This window comes from Odontesthes bonariensis, chromosome 16, assembly GCF_027942865.1.
Source record: "Odontesthes bonariensis isolate fOdoBon6 chromosome 16, fOdoBon6.hap1, whole genome shotgun sequence".
Classification (NCBI taxonomy): domain Eukaryota; kingdom Metazoa; phylum Chordata; class Actinopteri; order Atheriniformes; family Atherinopsidae; genus Odontesthes; species Odontesthes bonariensis.
This window is the reverse complement of record NC_134521.1, coordinates 3657154-3676066: the sequence shown is the minus strand read 5'-3', so window position 1 is coordinate 3676066 and position 18913 is coordinate 3657154. Positions and strand designations below refer to the sequence as shown.

The 18913-nt window shown below is 40.0% G+C and overlaps 1 protein-coding gene across 1 annotated transcript in view; it reads right to left on the bottom strand.

Annotated features, from left to right (window-relative positions):
- tmem132e (transmembrane protein 132E) overlaps window positions 1–3797 on the bottom strand; it is a 462444-nt gene extending 458647 nt beyond the window's left edge. Inside the window, exons 1-2 of the mRNA XM_075487420.1 lie at window positions 3456–3797; window positions 2574–3314 (exon numbers count right to left, since the gene is read on the bottom strand). Coding sequence (XP_075343535.1) covers window positions 2574–2634 — 61 coding nt within the window. The 5' untranslated portion in view covers window positions 2635–3314; window positions 3456–3797. The remainder of the gene's footprint in view (window positions 1–2573; window positions 3315–3455) is intronic.
- Window positions 3798–18913: the final 15116 nt, after the last annotated feature.

Here is an 18913-nt window from a genome sequence, read left to right as displayed (position 1 = left end):
GAATCAAATCATTTCAGTCTGTAAGTACTTCAGGCCACTAAAAGCAGTTTGCACTGCGACTGAGCAGAGGGGGCTGTGGTTTAGGTTTGTTTACTTTGTCTTTATCTACAACAGAAATTATTCAGCGGACTCACCGGCTAGCCTGCCCCCCAAATGAGACTGCCACAAATAATAAGAGTCAACCGTGGGTGTTCAGTGTCATCCGACTGCCTGCTGTTCAGCACAATCACCTACAGCAGGTTCTTTCTAAAAGTTTATAAAAATGCCTTCACTGACAAGATAGCTAGATTCATATACATATATCTGCAACCCATTACACTGTTTCAGGGGTTTAAGGAAACTATGAGGGAGCCACAATATGAACTACAATCCCATCAAACATAGTCCAGCTGAACGACATTACATGGGAAAACGTAAACTAAGCAACATTCTTCTTTGGCTGCTTGAGTCTTGATAAGAATTTTTAACAAAAAAAAGTTGTCAAAAGACATTATTTTCCCACCCAAACCCTCCAAGCATTAGCATCATCAAAACAACACTCAACCCAAGATTAGACTTCAATTCTAAATTAAATCAACATAACATCACAAAGACCAACCAAAAACCCTCATTTGAAACGTGCTTATCTGCATGCATGCCAGGCTAAAGTGTCCTTGAGCAAAACCTCTTCATTCCTTTCAGCCCTAAGAATGCTGCTCTGCCCCTGACCTCCTTCCTTCATGTGGACAGGAATGGTGGAGACAAATAATTGACAATCCCTCTGCAGAGCAACACATATAATTCCATCTCCATAACAAATCCCTGTGAGACTTTTAGTAGATCAGCTCAAACGGGGAAAAAAACTTCATATTTTGTTCATTTACAACATTAAATGTCAGCAGAAACTGTACATATGAATTTAAGTTGAAAAGAATGAGTAATAATGGGATCAGTATTGTGTATATTTTCCCCCAGAGCGGCCATAAAGTCGGCAGAATTTCTTTTTCACGCCTGGGGATCTGTTTGCTTTGCTCTTCATTCAGCACGTGTACTGCACTTCTCTTGGGGTGCAACTTGCAAATTGTTTACTTAGCAAATGAGTGTGACAGAGGTGGAGAAAGGCTATGAGTGGCAGGGTGGGTGGAGCAACAGCTGTGCACGAGTGAGAGAGAAAACTTGAGGTCCCTGGGGGGGCCAAGGCATTCTCAGAGTCATCCAATGCTCCAAATCTGTGACTGCGTTTCCATTTGACAGCATCACCTCCACTGTCCGGGAAGGTGGGTCTCCCTGCGCTTACCAAAGCTGACCACGGGCGTTAGAGGGATTTGTGTAGGCAGATTATTGCAGCACGCAAGCTTCACGGCCTTGGTGAAGCCATCAAGGAAAGTATATGCTTTAGTGCACACGTAGGCGTTTCTTTTGTGCCGTAATGGAATTGAAGCAGTAAAAAAAAAATAATAATAATTATAATAAGTAGGAGAGGAAATATTGTGCAAAGTGTTTTATACTATTGGATGCAAAAGGTGGTTATGCAGTAAATATTGGGATCAATTTGCACCCTGCCTCCATGCAGCTAATTTATGGGAAGCAACCTTATTCTGACTCTACAAGTTAACCTCTTTAAAATGCAACTGAGAAATAATAAACTCAGACTGTGCTGTGAGGTGCGACTGCTCAGTATGCCTCGCAGCATTGCGCCTAATCCAAGCATTGCAATGGCACTTCTTGCTCAGTGCAATAAACTGTACTGTGTTGCAGCATCATTTAAAAAAAAAAAAACGGTGTGGCATATTAAGGGGGATTAGTGTTTTTTTTTAAGAGTCCAGGTCAGTGAAACATGTCAGAAAACCATCTTTGAGATGTTGCTGATGGATTTCACACACTTTGCTGAGCATGTGTCAGTCAGTGTGGGACACACTGGGGTGTGTGTGTTTGTTTATCTGTCATTTCAGAGCCCTCTCACTTAAAAGAGAGGCCTCTAAGCACACACTGAAGAGGAAATCAAAAGGAGATGGTTGACAGCTGCGTAAAGTTGTCAGCCAGTGGTTCTCCAGACTGTGCAGCATGTAAATCCCTATTCCAGCTCCAATCTTATCTATGCCTGCTGGATTTCCTAATTTGCTAAAACTGTTGCTTTTTCTGTGTGCCTGTGATGAGGATGTTCATTCAAAGGTAAGCGTTTATCTGTATCAGATAAGCTAATCATTCCAATTATATTGCCATGATGATGGTTATCTCATGTGGTGCAGACTCCACATTCTTGTGGCAACCTGTAGTGTCTCTAATATTCTTGATTTTGAACTAAAGTGTTACCTTAAAAGGAATTAAAAAAGCCAAACGCGGGCTCAGACATTTTGCACTGCCTCCTGTAAAATGTATAACTGCATTATGTTGGCTTTTGCGTCTTGAGTGTGTGTGTATAGGTGGGGGGGTCATCGTGCAAGATGACCAATCACAGCAGCCGCTACCCCCGCAGCTTCACGTTACACAATTAGCACCATCACGTTCTGTGCAACACAGTTATGATACTGAAACCCTGCTGGAGGGTGGGGGCAGGACGGGAGAAGAAGGAGAGTGGGGGGGGGGTCACTCACCACATGAAAGCGCCGCCACACAGATGAAGGGAGTCCATCTGAAATCCCGTACACCTGACATGGTAGAAATCCCAGCGGCGGACGTTAAATCCCAGTTGTTCCAGTAGTTAGCCGAAGGAAAATAAATCTCTGTGCGGGCACAAGCCTCAACACGATGCCGTTGCAGTTCTTCGCGGGTTCTAAGTTGGATGATGCGCAATAGAGAGATATGTCTCTGCACACGTATGTGCGCGTAAAACGCTGTCGAGGTCTTCCAAAAATGTTACGACCCAGCTAAGATCTTCCCAGAGCCAGCACCAAGGCACGGCCAAACCACGTCTTATCCGGCCAGAAGTGACAGGGAGTGTTGTCCCCCCTCCCCAGAGAAAGGCGACAGAGAAAGTTCCAAGTATCCTGATCCGAACCGGGGAACTTTGGAGCGATGAAACACTGCGCTCCAGAAACGGCTCCGCGTCCTTGCGCGAAACCCGGTGAATGCGTCCAAAAAATGATCAATCAGTTGACATGAGTGGAGAGATGGCGCGCGCTAAGCCCGCGCGCTCTCTTAACAGAGCTAGAATCAATCACTCAGAAATATATATATATATATTAATTGTCAGTTCGGTTTGTCACGCTCCAGTTAAAGATTTTGAAAAAAAAATGAATTTCTCGCGCAGATCCTGGACACACCAGAGGAGAGGAAAAGGCGTCCGCCGGATCCGCGCGGCTCTGGTTCAGCGGTCACCGACTTCTGGGCTTTCTCTAAGAATCAACAGCAGAGACGAGAAAGTGGAAATACATTCTGAGTGATAATCAGTGATCTGAATGAGCTGAATCAATCCCCTAAAGGTCCGGCTTGACTGCAAAGACCCGTTTTTTTTCTTCTTCCAGTGGTTCACCTACCGCAGCGCGTTGCGACAGTCAGCTGGGAATCATTACTCTGCATTTAAAAGACCAAAGAAACAAACTGACAACTCCGCTAGTGTCTTGTCTCCTTGTGTACTTTATGATGTTAAAACAGAGAGCCGAAGCGGGGCATCTCAAGCGCTGCTCACCGGAGAGTCTGAAACAGCGCCAAGTCCAGAGAACTCCCCCGTTTTACAGTTTTGATTCCAAAGAAACCGACTTGATCGCGAATTTCTGAGAAGTTTCTGCGGGATACGGAACTCAGGAGGACGCTGCGTTCACACAGCAGCTCCGGTAAAGGTGTCCAAGTCCGCTCCAAACTGGACACGCGCACCTGAACACGTCCAAACGCCGCAGCTCGCGGTCATTCGCACATCTGCAAAACCAAAAGCCACATCCGGGGATTTCTTTCAAAATAAAAACGTCGTGCGTAACCATGGCCATGGTGAATATTTTTTTTATTTTATGTTAAAAATAAATTAGTTGGCTTAGTGGGGTTTTTTTTCTATGTCTAGTAGTATCAGCAATAATAATAATCAGAACGATAAACACAACTTTCTGTGACTGCAGCGCAAATATTTGTACTGAAGCCAGATGAAAGCATCAGTTAGAAAAAAGCGATATGAAAAAGGCCGTTGTGGCTGCATGGTGGTCTGAAAATAAATAAATAAATAAAACGTCATAAACGTTGATTGGTGGCTCTAAATTGACTGAAGGACGCAAGTGTGCGGGCGCGGTTGTTTGTCTCATCAGTGCGGCCCTGCGATGGACTGGTGATCCAGGGTGTGCTCCACTTTTTTCCCCCAATGTATTTAAGATACAAGCTCCCTGTGACTGAATAGGATGAAACAGGTATGGGAAATGAATTAACTGATTAATCAAATTGAATGATTTATGAATTAATTAATTAAAGGCAGAGGCTATATTTATTTTATTCTATTCTATTTGCTTGTTTTTACTTTAATTGTTTTCATATCTTTTACTGTATGCTGCTGCAACAAAACAATTTCCCAAATTGGGATGAATAAAGTATTCATCTATCTATCCATCTATCTATCTATCTATCTATCTATCTATCTATCTATCTATCTATCTATCTATCTATCTCTTGCCAAGAAATCCAAATTCCAACGTGTAAGTGTCTCGGAAATCAAACCTAATTCCAATCTGATTAAGGTGCCACATGCTTAGGTTTTTGGCAGCACAAATATATCTTCCAGCTCTATCTTTTTTTTAAAAAGTAATTCTAGTTCGTCTATCAGGTTGGCAGCGCTTAAAACTAGAGTTTTATTTTCAAATCAATACCGCTAACTTCCGGTCTTGTCCACATTAGATACGGTAAGCTTGACACAGCTCAAACCTGGCATGACAGACGAATATTAATCACGTGAGTGTCCATATCGCCTCCTCTCCATCAGAAGGGAAAACTGTCCTGCATGGTCACGGTTTCTCTTGGGTTTCTCAGCAGGACTGACCCCTTACTTTAGATACCTTGGCTTTTGTTTATGCCTTCACAATATAAAGAGTAACGTTTGATATTAAGCGAGAAATCAATTGTGGGATTTCACTTTTTTTTTGGTGGTGGAAGCTCTCTAAAAGCTTTATTTTTTTAAAACATAACAGACACAGATGCAACTACATAATGCCATTTAAGGTGCATCAGTTCTTTCAGGTTTCTCATTGGTAAGTTAGATGGACAGGGGGAGTATGGAGATCATGTTCTGATCTGTAAGAAGGTCAGAAGAGTTGTTCAAACATTTTAAAGCTAGATAAGTTAGTTTCATACATGCAGGGTGAGAACGGAAAAGAAAACCTTGTAAAAATCAAATTCCCTATATCATGAAATAATGGTACAGTATAGAAATGTAACATTTAAAAAAAAAATCGTATTCCTTATAATTACTGATTATATTGTTAGATTTTTCTCATCAGTTAAGCTTCAGTCATTGATATACATCCAATGTTTTTCCACTGGAATGGGAGCAGTGACAGACTAAAAGAGAAAATAAAGAGAAATTATTATTTCAATCCAAACAGGTGATGCCGACAAGTGATTTTAATCACGATTTGGCACATATATATACATTTGTATATAGCGAATGTTTATTCACTATTTTTATTTTATTTTATGTTATATTTATTTTATTCTATTCTATTTGCTTGTTTTTACTTTAATTGTTTTCATATATTTTACTGTATGCTGCTGCAACAAAACAATTTCCCAAATTGGGATGAATAAAGTATCTATCTATCTATCTATCTATCTATCTATCTATCTATCTATCTATAAGCAGCAACCAGAAAAAGCTGAGTCTGGAGCCGCTTTCACACGCACTACTGAAAAGTTCTAGAGATGTTTCAGAACAATGCTACGTGATAATGCAAATGTCTGTGACATTTTACAGCCAGCCCCTTTGTAAAAACTCTGGAACATCTGCAGATGAGACAATGTACGACTGTATCAGCAAACATTTTCAAACGCAGTGATTTTCCCAGTGTAATTTCTTAATCACATGCTGCCTCCCTATGAACTCGAGACATCCACCCCCCTCCGACATTTCCCGGTAGAGTGTATCTACAGTGGAAAGCCTCCTGCTGTGATGTGCTTGTGTGAACAGTAACGACGGAAAAAGATAGAATCAAACTATTCACACCCTCTTGGTAACCACTCCAGTGTTCATGTTTGAAAAGAGTGCATGAGTACAGGATCTCTAGTTTGTCAAGAAATATGTCAAAAACCCATTGAAAAGTTTACAAACAATGTTTCTCAAAGAAATATTGAAGGGACTTGCATATTTTTTCCTTCTAGTCTTCAGAATATCATTAAAAAAATTCAGTTCATAAAGCTGGACACCCATGATCGCTGATCCCTCAGATGGCACTGCAACAAGAAATGTCATTCATCAATAGCTGATAGAACCACATGAACAAGGGATTACTGTGGGAAACCTTTTTCAAGCACTACAATACTGAGTTACATTCACAAAAAGTTTTTTTTTGCTGTATTGGCCCCTGTATTTTGGAGGTGTGGTCCCCAGCTCACTTAAACATACTGTTGTTGAACCGCTGTTGAAAAAGTGCAGTTTGGATCCCTCCCAGCCCAAAAACTACAGACCTATTTCCAAACTCCCTTTAATATCGGAAATCAGATTTTTTTTTTTTTTTGGTTTGGTTTCCGTAAACAGCATCTGCTTAAAGTCTCAGGTGACATTATGATCTCAGCCGACTCCAGGAATTTCACTGTTCTGGTTTTATGAGACCTAACATCTGCCTTTGACACTGTTGATCATAATCATTTTGATCAACAGGCTTTGTGATGTGATCGGTATATCTGACCTGGCTTTAAGATGGTTTCATTCGTAACCTTCTGGCAGAAGCTTCAGTGTTTTTTGCAAATCAGATCATGTCAGAACCTACAAACCTGATGTGTGGTGTACCTCAAGGTTCAGTCCTAGAACCTATCCTGTTTCTTTACGTTCTACCTCCAGTACCAGTGGTGTAGTCCAGGGTATACGCGGGTTTACCCACTTCTGAATCCCCCCTGATGCGGCCAGTATTTGCTGCCAGTGCCTTCACTGATTACACCGGTTAATTTTAGGCACGAGGACTGGTGAGATAATCAGAGGCAGTGGGGCGGGAGATGTGCTGGCCACCTCTGGAACCTGATTGGACACCTCAGGTGCCACTCCAGTTGATTGACAGGCATGTCTACTGTCGGCGTGAACCTACTTTCGTGGAATACCTCATTTTGAGTTAAGTTTTAATGTGATTTCCAAGTGAGTCATTGTTTTTTAAAGACACTGCACATTTAAAGAAGACATTTTGCTGCCAATTGTTACACTGCACGAGTAGGCTAAAGTTATGAAAGGCTAACGTCACGTTAGCATGCAGCTATGTAGCACAAAGAAGTGATACCTTGAGCTACGAGTGTCCCTACATACGAGTTTTTTGAGTTACGAGCCGTTATTCTGTCTATTTTTATTTTTTTTTGCATTGATTTGCGAGCAGAAATTTAAGTTACTTGTTATGAAGCTTCAGGAACATCGCCGCTAGTTGGCTCGGTGAGTGAATCCGGCCAGCATCCCGCCTCTTACTCGTTCACATGGAAGCATCTCGTGTTTCTTCTGGACTTCTTAAAAAAAGGGGTAAAATTGAGAGTATACCCACTTCTCCAGGGACCATTACACCACTGTCCAGGACTGATAATCCTGCAGTACCCTGACATTTCAAATTAATTCTATGCTGATGATGTACAGCTGTATTGTTCTTTGAAGCCTAATGACTATCTTAAGTTGTCATCTCTGATGAAATGCTTAGCAAGCATTAAACAGTGGCTATGTAACAACTATTTACAGATAAATGCAGAAACAACAGAAACCCTTATTGTTGCCCCTGACAGCTGCATCCCTGACATTGAGAAACACCTTGGTAAATTAGGCTCGTCTGTCCAGACGAGTTGCTGATCTCTTAGATATCTACACCTCTTCTCGCAGTCTGAGGTCAGCTGGTCAAAGACTCCTAGTGGGTCCACGGACCGATTTTAAGTCTTGAGGGGACAGGGCTTTTAAAGCAGTGGCCCCCAGACTGCGGAACACTTTGCTGGCATTTACGCTGCCTTGAATCTATTGAAACTTTTAAAAAGCAGCTACAGACCCTTTAGGGCTTTTAATTAGACAAGGGCTTGTTTTTTTATGTTTTTATGTCTGTTTTGTTTTATGCTAAAATGTTTGCTCTTATCTTCCCTCTGTCTTATCTCTGATCTCCTGTGCTCTTATGTTTTTATACGTGACTATTTTCATTCTTTGCTTTCATTTGATTTTTGACTATTGCAAAACACTCTGTGCATTTAACCTAGGAAAATAGTGCTAATAGTGCTATATAAACAAACTTTACTTACTTACTTATAAATGTCACTTTCAACTTTATTGTGCATCAAAGAAGCTATATGCTTACCTTGTCCAGAGGCAGCATCAATTTCTTTGGGCTCTAAGGCATCTGGGATGGACCATTACACAGTGGAAACATGTATTGTGGTCAGACCAATCAGTATTCAAGACTTTTTTGGAATAGATCTTGGGTTCATACTTTCTGCAACTGTTCCAATTTTTGGAGAACAAGAAATGTTTTCTACACAGCTACAACTTTTTATTTTTTTTATTTGCGGTTGTGTTAAGGTCGGCCAACTCAATAGATTTGAGCTCACATATAACTTGTCAAGGTCTCTGATTTGATCAGGTTGTTGAGTCACAATCATCCTTATCATTAGGAAAGGCCACGTGAAACACATTTATAAATCCTGCGACTCCTCAAAGCGTGTTCTAACCTCAAACTGAATGGAGCTCCAACAGTTCACAGTATTGGTTTCCAGCTGCTAATGTCCTCAAAGCAGAAGGCAATAAGAAAACAGCAAAGCACTTTCAGGTAGCTGTTCCTCAGTTTGTGATGTTAAAAAGCAGCAGTTAAAAGGAACATCAGGGCTAAGTGAACGGAAAAAAAAAGCTATCCAAAATGATAGGTGGATTGGAGAAAGAAAAATCTAAACCCTTCAAATCTAAAATGTTCAAAAAGATTTTGCAAACTATCAAATGGGTGGGCTTGTTTATAATTTGCAGCCTTTTAAATCGAAGGAACACCTCTCCATCTGTTAAAGGATAAGACCGGTTTTTTGACATTGGGCCCTTGATTTCACATTATAACATGATGTTCTACTCACCCCTGCTTGTTGTTGGTCATTTGGAGCTGTTCCGAAGATATTCGCGAGGCGTCTGGCTGCTCTCTTGAGATATTCGGCCATGAAACGGTTTCCTATGGGCAAGCTTATACAGGCACAAACTATGCTGTTTATAATTTATTAATTACTGTACACTAGCACTGATAACGTGGAGGTGCGTCGCTTACTTAAAAAAATCCGGGTTATTGTAATTTTGATTTTTTTGTCGTAAAGTGGGTGTTACTGACGTCATCGTCGTGCTACTGCCACAGACAGCCCACAGACCTGCTGCCTATTTTTTCATTCGGCTAAAATTCAAAATTAGTAACCCGGATTTTTTTAAGTAAGCGACGCACCTCCACGTTATCAGTGCTAGTGTAGAGTAATTAATAAATTATAAACAGCATAGTTTGTGCCTGTATAAGCTTGCCCATAGGAAACCGTTTCATGGCCGAATATCTCAAGAGAGCAGCCAGACGCCTCGCGAATATCTTCGGAACAGCTCCAAATGTTCAACAACAAGCAGGGGTGAGTAGAACATCATGTTATAATGTGAAATCAAGGGCCCAATGTCAAAAAAACGGTCTTATCCTTTAAGCACCGGGGTGAATCAATTCTTTGGGTTTGTGTTGCTGTCAGAGGCAGAGTCAATGTTTCGCTGGTAGAAGAAATAATGATTTCAATTAAATACCAACTAAATCTTAAAGAAAACATCGTACAACAATCTGCAGATGAAGAGGGTGACCTCCACAACAGGATAATGATGCAGAACACTCATCCAAATCCGCTATGGATTTCCCCAACAGGTGAAAACTGAAAGTTCGATATGCACCTCACAGTCCCTGACCTACAAATCATCAGATCGGAAAAGCAGTGCATGCAGGACGGCTCAAGGACCTCACCGATTTATAGGCATTTTTGAAAATCTCTCTAAAGAATCATCAAAACTTTCCCAAACAGAAAACAAGACTCTTCAAACTTCTTTTTTTGTTATCAAGATGGAAAAATAAGGGTACATTTTCTTAAAATATGAAAGAAATATGTCATCTTTGATGTAAGACTTGCTCCTCCATCTGTGAGTTGACAAAGTTCTCAGATGGTATAGAACTTGTGTCAAATCAAGGACCAACCTGCAAGAATCTGAGTATCTGAATCCCAATCAGATAAAAGAGCTCTAACAATGCTGTTTTCCTACCCCCTTGTCCTTTATCTTATGTTAGTTCTTTCTTTCTTTCTTTCTTTCTTTCTTTCTTTCTTTCTTAAGGAAATATCTGCTTGTCTTCAGTATAGCATTTGTATGTCTATCTGTGTGTTTTTCTCTGATTTTCAGTCTGTCTATATATCTGAATGTTGTGATTGTTGGAGGAAAAGGGTAAAGAAGGGTATTGTATCCCTTTTCCACAGCAGACAATTTACATGTTCATAACAGGAGTATCAGTAAGCCATGATGGCGAACCAGTGTTTGTCGTGGTCTTGAATGGATTAAAATCAGAAAATTAAAATGATCACCGAAGAGAAAAAGAAAGGAAAAACTTTGGAGATACATCTACTGCTCTGACTGTTAGTGATAAAAAAATAAACATGTTGTCACCTATGAATGGCATGATGCATTCAGACAGTAGAGGTAGCCATTAGATGAAGGTAAATGTGCCCATATGTGCTAACAACACTTAAGGCGTGGCAGTCATGACTGATTAGAATTACTGGGCCCAAGGTGTGCCAAGAAAACTGTTCCTTTCCCATGATATCATGCATGGATTCATGTTGCTTACACCCACCTCCATGCCAAAACAGATAAGAAAGACTCAAGCTGTCAGATACCATAATGATCAAAAAGTAATTGTGACCCAAAAGTAGAGCACAACCTCAAAACAAGGAAAGTATTGGTAGACTGGAGAAAGGCGGAGATGAAAGGAGATAGGGTGGTGGTAGATGGAGTCTGAGCAGGTTGATGTCTCCCACATTGAGAGGCTGGCAGAGAACAGAGCACAGCGAGCTGGGAGGCTTGGCATCACAGTTAAGATCAATAAGGAGAAGCAAGGCAGAGTGAAGCAGAGAAAGCAGGCTGGTTGGCCGACAGTGAGCTGTTGAACTGGAGCTCCCGAGCAACGAGGTGAAGGTCTGAAAAAAACAGCAAAAACTACAAAAAACTTCTTGCAAAAACAAGAACGCTGCTGCTAGAGTTTTAACCCGGACTAAGAGATCTGAACACATCACACCAGTTTTATAATTTACTCTGGCTTCCAGTCAGTCACAGAATAGATTTTAAAAGCCTGCTGATGGTTTACAATCTGTGATGTGTTCAGAGAATATAAAGCCAGCAGAGCTCTGAGATCCAAGGACTCAGGTCAGCTGGTCCAGTCCAGAGTCCAGACTAAACATGGAGAAGCAGCATTTAGCTGTTATGCTGCAAACAAGTGGAACAAACTGCCAGTGGAGATTAAACTTTCACCAAATGGAGACATTTTAAAAAAAAGCAAAAAGCAAATAACTCCACATTTTTAAAGTTCTGTTATTGGAATATGTGGCAGGACCCATGTTCTGGAGAATGTCCAAATCTACTCTGTTAGATGTACAAGTTTCTAATTGAGTGCTTTGTAAGGGTTTTTCAATATTTGCACTTTTTTTTTTTTAATGGCATAGGCTTGTTAAGTCAAGAAAAATTACAATAAACTGACAATCCCATGCAGTGGTGATATTTAATTCCCTCTTTGTTGCCTGTTTCTAATGCAGAAAGATGCAGAGCTCTGTGTCTTTTTTAATAAATGCTTGCTGGAAGAAGCTAACAAGCACCGAGTCTCACTGTGCCCAAAGGCTTAACTCATCTAATTTATCACGGCCACTTATACAAATCAAGTCACTTGCAATTTTCTAGTTAGATCACCTGAGTTGCAGCGCTGCAGGAAGCAGCCAGGTGAGACAGCAGTTTCCCCCTGCTCCAGCTGGAGGCCCGGAGAGGGCTTGTTTCAGAGCCGACATTCCTGTTAATGGCTTGCCTGACTCTGATACTTCACTCTGGCATTTAAAAAAAAAAAAAGCATAAAAAAGACAAATTGTCAGACAGAGGACTTTTTTATGCTTTGTAGTAATAAACTTAAGTTATGATTGTTAGCTCAGTGAGTTGAATCATTCTTTGGATTATGCCTTTGAATCGACTGCTTTTGTAGAAGAAGAAGAAAAGAATGAAGAAGAATCTGGGAAAAAAAAATCTTTTGAATCCTTCACATTGTTATTGTTTTCTCGATTGCAATACATTTTTATTTTAAAAAATGTGCCAAGAATTCTCCTGCCAAGTCTGAAGCTCATATTTTTATTTGTAAACAGGATTGCACCACAGATTTGTTCCTTTTGATGCAGCGTAATGGATTAATATCGCAGCTTGCTGTCCTGAGTACCCATTTGTATTCCTGGACACTGTTGAGGCTGGTGCTAATGTGTTATCTATTACATTGTCATTTTGGCAACACTTCCTCAGTCTATGCAGCTGTTTGACACATCTTTGTCTTTGTGCCGTCTACATCATAGCACGGCTACTGTTTGATGTTCCGAAGCATGAATAAAAAATGTTCTGTACAGTGTGCAAAAGTGGGCTTTTGTAGCGTGTGTGCTTCTTTTCTTCTTCAAATCTAAACCCAGTTATAAAATTATATGTAACAATTTAGTTTAGATTTCCCTCCTTTGTCCCGTTTTCATTCGTTTTGTATTTTAGAGATTTCATTCACACAAGGATCTCTGCCTTAAACCAAACTATCCGATATGTCCGCCTCTCCTTTTCTATTTAGATCCCAATTAGCTCTCAAAAATACTAGAAACCTACTATTTCTATATGACATACGGTATGTCTCCCCCAGTTTAAACCACTTAAAACAGTGTTTGAGCTCACGTGCACCAAGTGGTCTTGAGCAACAGCTCTCCTGGCTTTCTGAAGGTCTGTCAAATTTTTTCTTTAGATTTTGAGTTCTTTTTCACACGTTTCTGTTTAAGCCACTTAAAACTGACATGTTAATCAATTAAGCATTGAAAAAAAGCACCTAACTCCACAGATGAACCAGTGTTGTGATGATATAACAGACAACCAAGCAAAGAGCCCATTTTAAATTGTATCTTCTGGCATTTCGTTACTAGCAGCCCGTCACAAAGACACAATTTCTTCCCATCTCTTTAGCTGCATCTATGAAAAAGCTCCTTGTTGGTGCCAAAGATAGTTGTGTTATCTTTGGCACCAACAAGGAGCTGCTAAAAAGAGCTGTTAGCTGAAAACTTGGCATTAGTGGTATGATGTTAAGAAATTAAAGGGGAAGTTCTTTTTTTTGTTTGTTTGGTTTTTTTTAAACCTGGACCTTATTTCTGGCATAAAATACAATCATCTACTCACCAATAACAGTTTGGTGAAAGTCGGCGTCCTTCCGATATATTTAGATTACTCAAGATCCGCGTATATCCATGTAACGGGAGAGAACAGGGCATTGAATTCTATTTAAATTGCTTTGTTTGGGTCCTTTTAAAAAAGAAAAAAAATACTCTGTCTGACCTTGGCATTATTACTATCTATATACCCAAAGTGTTTGTTTTGTTTTATTTTATTTTACTTTCTAAATACTTAAGGAGTTTTTTTATTTACTGTCTGTATACCCAAGGTGTTTGTTTTGTTTTTACTTTATTTTATTTATTTATTTATTATTACTTCTACTCTTTATGCTGGATGTGCCCTCACATTGCTGTTGATGTGGAACATTCAATAAAATTATTTTTGAAAGAAAGAGAACAGGGGTCCGTTTCACAAAGCAGGTTCAACCAACTCTGAGTCTGTTCCTGATCTCTGAGTTGATCTACTCTGAGATAGAAAACCCTGAGTTTTCGGTTCCAGAAACGCTGATTTGAGTGAGGTTAATCAACTCTGAGTAAGTTCACCTTGAGTTTAGCGCGTGCACCACAACTTTAAAAAGCCAGCATCAATGGAGCCCCGATTCGACGAGTCACCTTGGCAACGGGGAAGAGGAGGGGCTACGTTTTTCACCAACCTCGAATTGGAAATCTTAATGCGCTCATACGGCGAGTTTCAATACCTTTTTAGAAATAAGTGCAACACCGCTGCAGCAGCAAAAGTGTAAGTTTAAATGTAGTCCTTTGCAATCACAATAATATTACAGGGAAACTGCTTGAATGGTAGCCCATTCATTTATTTCATTTAGGTGCAATCCCGCAGGGGAGAAGCTCTCTTGGCAGCAGTTTAAGATGAAATATAAAAACATTGTTCAAACAGGTGAGACCTCGGCATGGAGGTACCTCATTTTGATCATGTTTTACACTGTAAAATAAATATTAAGTGGCTATTTGACTGTGCAGTTATTTTATTCCCAACATAATGCTGTTTTCACACACATAAACTATGTCTTCTCATCTATACCATCCATCCATCCATTATCTATACACCGCTGAATCCGTCAGTCGGGTCGCGCGGGGGGGCTGGAGCCTATCCCAGCGGTCAATGGGCAAGAGGCGGGGTACACCCTGGACAGGCCGCCAGTCCATCACAGGGCCACATAGAGACAAACGAGACAAACAACCATGCACACTCACAGTCACTCCGAAGGACAATTTAGAGTCATCATCTATATCATGTTCTGTTAAATAATTAAGCCTATTTAAACTAACACAGACTTCTACTGAGCCAACAGAAAGAAGGCAGATGCCCGTAAAACGGGTGGTGGCCAGCACCGCCACCTCTAACGGGAGGGCAGTGGCTGAGGGAATCCCCGGAGGGAGTCCACCCCCAAGACACGAGTGCCTTTATAAAATATAATAGGCTTATATATGTCTTTTTTAAGCCTATTCATACAAATATTTATTTGTCTTTTATGTCTTTTTTTTCTTTTGTCCCAACACATTCTGATGGTGCCGCTCAAAAAGATAATGTCTGTAAATGCAAAAATCTATGCGCGGTCTGATAACCATCTCCGACGAATATTTATTTCTCTGCGCAGTAATGCTGCACCTTCATCCACGGGATCGTTGTCAAAAGGACATGTTCGTGGAAAAAAGTTGCCTCCTACTGTATCTAATGGACTTATAGAAGTAGAAGAACTCGCTCTGCTGACTGAATGAATGAGGAAATCAAATGGCGTGTGTGGCTGAAAGAGGGCGGAGACAGAAAGAAACTCGAGGTTTCTTGAATAAAACCTGGTCCCGACCAGGTTAGGTTCAGAGAGTCTGTTACTACGGTAACTGACCGAGAGGTTAAGTTACCTCCCTTTGTGAAACAGGCTAGAGTTACCCCTCTTTCTCGGGGTTGAGTTACCTCCCTTTGTGAAACGGAAAACTCAGGGTTTCCCTCATTTCAGGGTTAACCAACTCAGAGTTTTCACTAAACCTGCTACGTGAAACGGACCTCAGGACCTTGATAATTCAGCCTCTAAATAAGGCATTATCTGTCTTTATTTCACCAATACAAATGAATGAATGTAGTGTACTATTGCACTGTTAGTTCAGACTGCCGTGTTGTTGTTGTTGTTGTGGCTGCTGCTGCTGTTGCTGTTGTTGTTGTTGTTGTTGTTGTTGTTGACTATCTCGCAAGACCGGCAAGGTGGGAGAATCAAGTCAGTAGCAACAGTGAGTATCTGACAATGACTGAGAGACTAGCAGATTATGTACTGTGGGGAGAGTGATTAGTGAATGAGTGCAGCTGAGGATAATGAACACAGGTGAAGGTAGTGGAGCTAATAAGGAGGGAACTGAGGAAGCTATGGGTGAATGTGAAACAGATTTGAGATAAGACTAATCTGACTCAAAGAAAGAAAACTAAAGACTAAACATGAGAGTAACTATGAAATCAGGAAACTGAAGACTAAATTAGTACAAACCGAAGAAACCAGAAAACAAACTCAAGAGCACAAACAAGCTTAAAGAAAATACCTATTAAAAAGAAGAACAGAGAGCTACCAAAGAGGAAATATGCACAAAAAGACAAATCAAGAGAGAAAAACAAATGAATAATAATCCAAATAAAACTTGATTTATTTGCATTCATACACACAAAAGGCGCAGCTGAGCCGGTGTACAAAAAAACCTAACTATGACTTGAAAGAAAGAAAGAAAAAAAGAAAGAAAGACAAACAAAAAAATAATAATAACCTTGCTATGACAGAAAACCTGACACAGACAAACCTGAAACCTGGAGACTAAACACTGAGGAGGGTGACGTGAGTGAAGCTGATGGCAGGCTAGAGTGACGGAGGAAATCATGGCAAAGACTAAAGACTAGACAGAAACCTAAAACATGATCAAAAAATGCAATGCGTGACAGTATCTGTGACTCAGCTGTTTGCTCCTGTATGTTTAAATGTGCCCTGTTAAAAGGGAAGCTAAACTGATTGTGCTCTCCCCAAAAAGCCTACATTTGCTTTGGCTGAGTACCTCCAGCAGCGGGATCATGCACCATTAACTGTACTTAATCAACTCAATTGAAAATCAAAATTCAAAAAGCGTTTCATTGGGTGCAATAAACCCCACTGACAGTAAGATGAGTCATCAGCATTTTCCAATGGTGTGAAAACTTCTAAAATACTATAAAGAATGTCAATACTGATGGACATTTCTAAAATACCAAGAAGACTATCAGTAGAAGAGTGTTAAAGTGAAGTTTTTGTCATTCTTGGGAAAGTCACTGGTGACATATTTTGGATATTCCAAGGCAGATCAAAGAAAAACACATATACGTCACATTTGACTTCACGGGGGCTATTATTTCCAAAAGAATCGCCGGCATAGATTCAGAAGGAGTAGCGTTTGGTAATGACAGGTAATTGATAGTTTTTTTTTTTTTTTGGGGGGGGGGGTTAACCCCAGCAGAATTGTAATCTGAATACCGTTTATGCCAAACACATTTGCTATGCCAAGGGAAGCTTTATGAATGTAAAGCTCCCCTTGATGCCCATCAACTCCTTATTTATTTATTTATTTATTTTTGTTACAATACTTGACATGTGATAGTGCCGAACCGGACCGGGGGACAGAGAGAGAGGGAGAGCGAAGAAGGGAAAAAAAGGAACAGAAATATGACATTTTTACATCTGTAAAAACGAAACTGAAGACAATGCACGGCTTTTGTGGGGAAATTGATAGTTTTTGTAAAGGATAGCGAGATATCTTTTTTTTAGAGCCAGCACCCGGCAACTGTTTGCAGTTAAGGAGATATTTCTTTTTTTTCGGGGGGGAAAAAGTGAAGTAGTCAATGTCTTATTTGCTGTAGACTGCAGTCAAGTGCTCTCAGTTTGGAGGATCTAATGGTTTCCTGAGGGAGGAGCAACAGCTACGCTGAGGGGAGAGTGAGAGGAGCACATTTTTCTCCAAAATCTAAAAACAAAAGCTCAAACCTGTGAATCATCAGACAGTTACACGGGTCCACATAACACAGTCCATGTTGCAACACAGCGCCGTGCGGACGGTGTTGCGTACCTGGATGTTTTCTTTTTTCTTTTGGAGAAAATGTAGTGACAAAGTCAAAAGAAGAAAAACTGGTGCAAAAGTGATGTGGTATAAAAATACACAAAATAGCTCTTGCTTGGACTACTATGAATTTTCACAAAGAAAAACATTTACTCCTCTCACGGCCATCGCCTGACTATTTTTTTTTTTTTAACTTGAACTCTCACCTCTGGGAACCTACGGTTTCTCCAACCACAAGCACCCTGACAGCAGTCCATTGCAGGTATCACAAGTATCAAATTAAATCAAATCAAATCAAATCAAATTTATTCATATAGCACATTTCATGTACAAACAATTCAAAGTGCTTTACATAAAATAAAAGCATTGCAGCAGGGAGTGGAAGAAGCATTAAAATATATAAAAGAATATAAAGAGAAACAAATAAAATAATGTAAATGAATTTAAAAACAAGCAACAGTCCAGATAAGTTCAAAGATATCGTGCAGATTTCATGCATAGACACATGAGAACAGAAATGTCTTTAACCTGGATTTAAAAATGTCTCCATTTGGTGAAAGTTTAATCTCCACTGGCAGTTTGTTCCACTTGTTTGCAGCATAACAGCTAAATGCTGCTTCTCCATGTTTAGTCTGGTTCAAGTACTATTCAGGAATACGTTCACACAACCCTACTCCAAGAACAAAGAAATGTTTTAGCTGTGGTTATCTCTGGGGTCAGTTTGCTGTTCAGGGAAGTGAGGAAGGATAGCAACGAATAAGAGCAGATTTAAGTTTGACTTTGCATCAGATATTTCACTAATAATTGCCTTATCTTGTGATTCTGGTAATTCAAACAAACAGCAGTTTTTCTAATGTTTTCTAGTGCTGGTGCAGGAATTCATTGTCATGTACATGTCGATGAAAGCTGGCTGCTTTTGTGCACTGAAAAAAACAACTCGTAAGATTTACTTAAAAAACCCTTCGTAAGTATTTGCACTCAAATGATTTAAGTAATATTTAATGCTGCAATATCAAGTAAATTTTACTTACCATAAAACACAACAGTTTTGAAGATATTAAGATATTGAAGATATTAAGTAACATTTAATTAATTACATCTAAGTTTTAAGTTATATTTATTTAAACAAATTAAGTAAAGTCTACTTGTTTTTCATAGGCAGGAACATCATCAACTCATGCTTTATAAGAGCCACCGGCCACAGACTTCTAGCTTTATTTCTAAACTTTGAATTAGATTGTTGCTCTTTTAATCAGCAATGCAATAACAATAAGAACTCTGTACGAACAGATTTGCACAG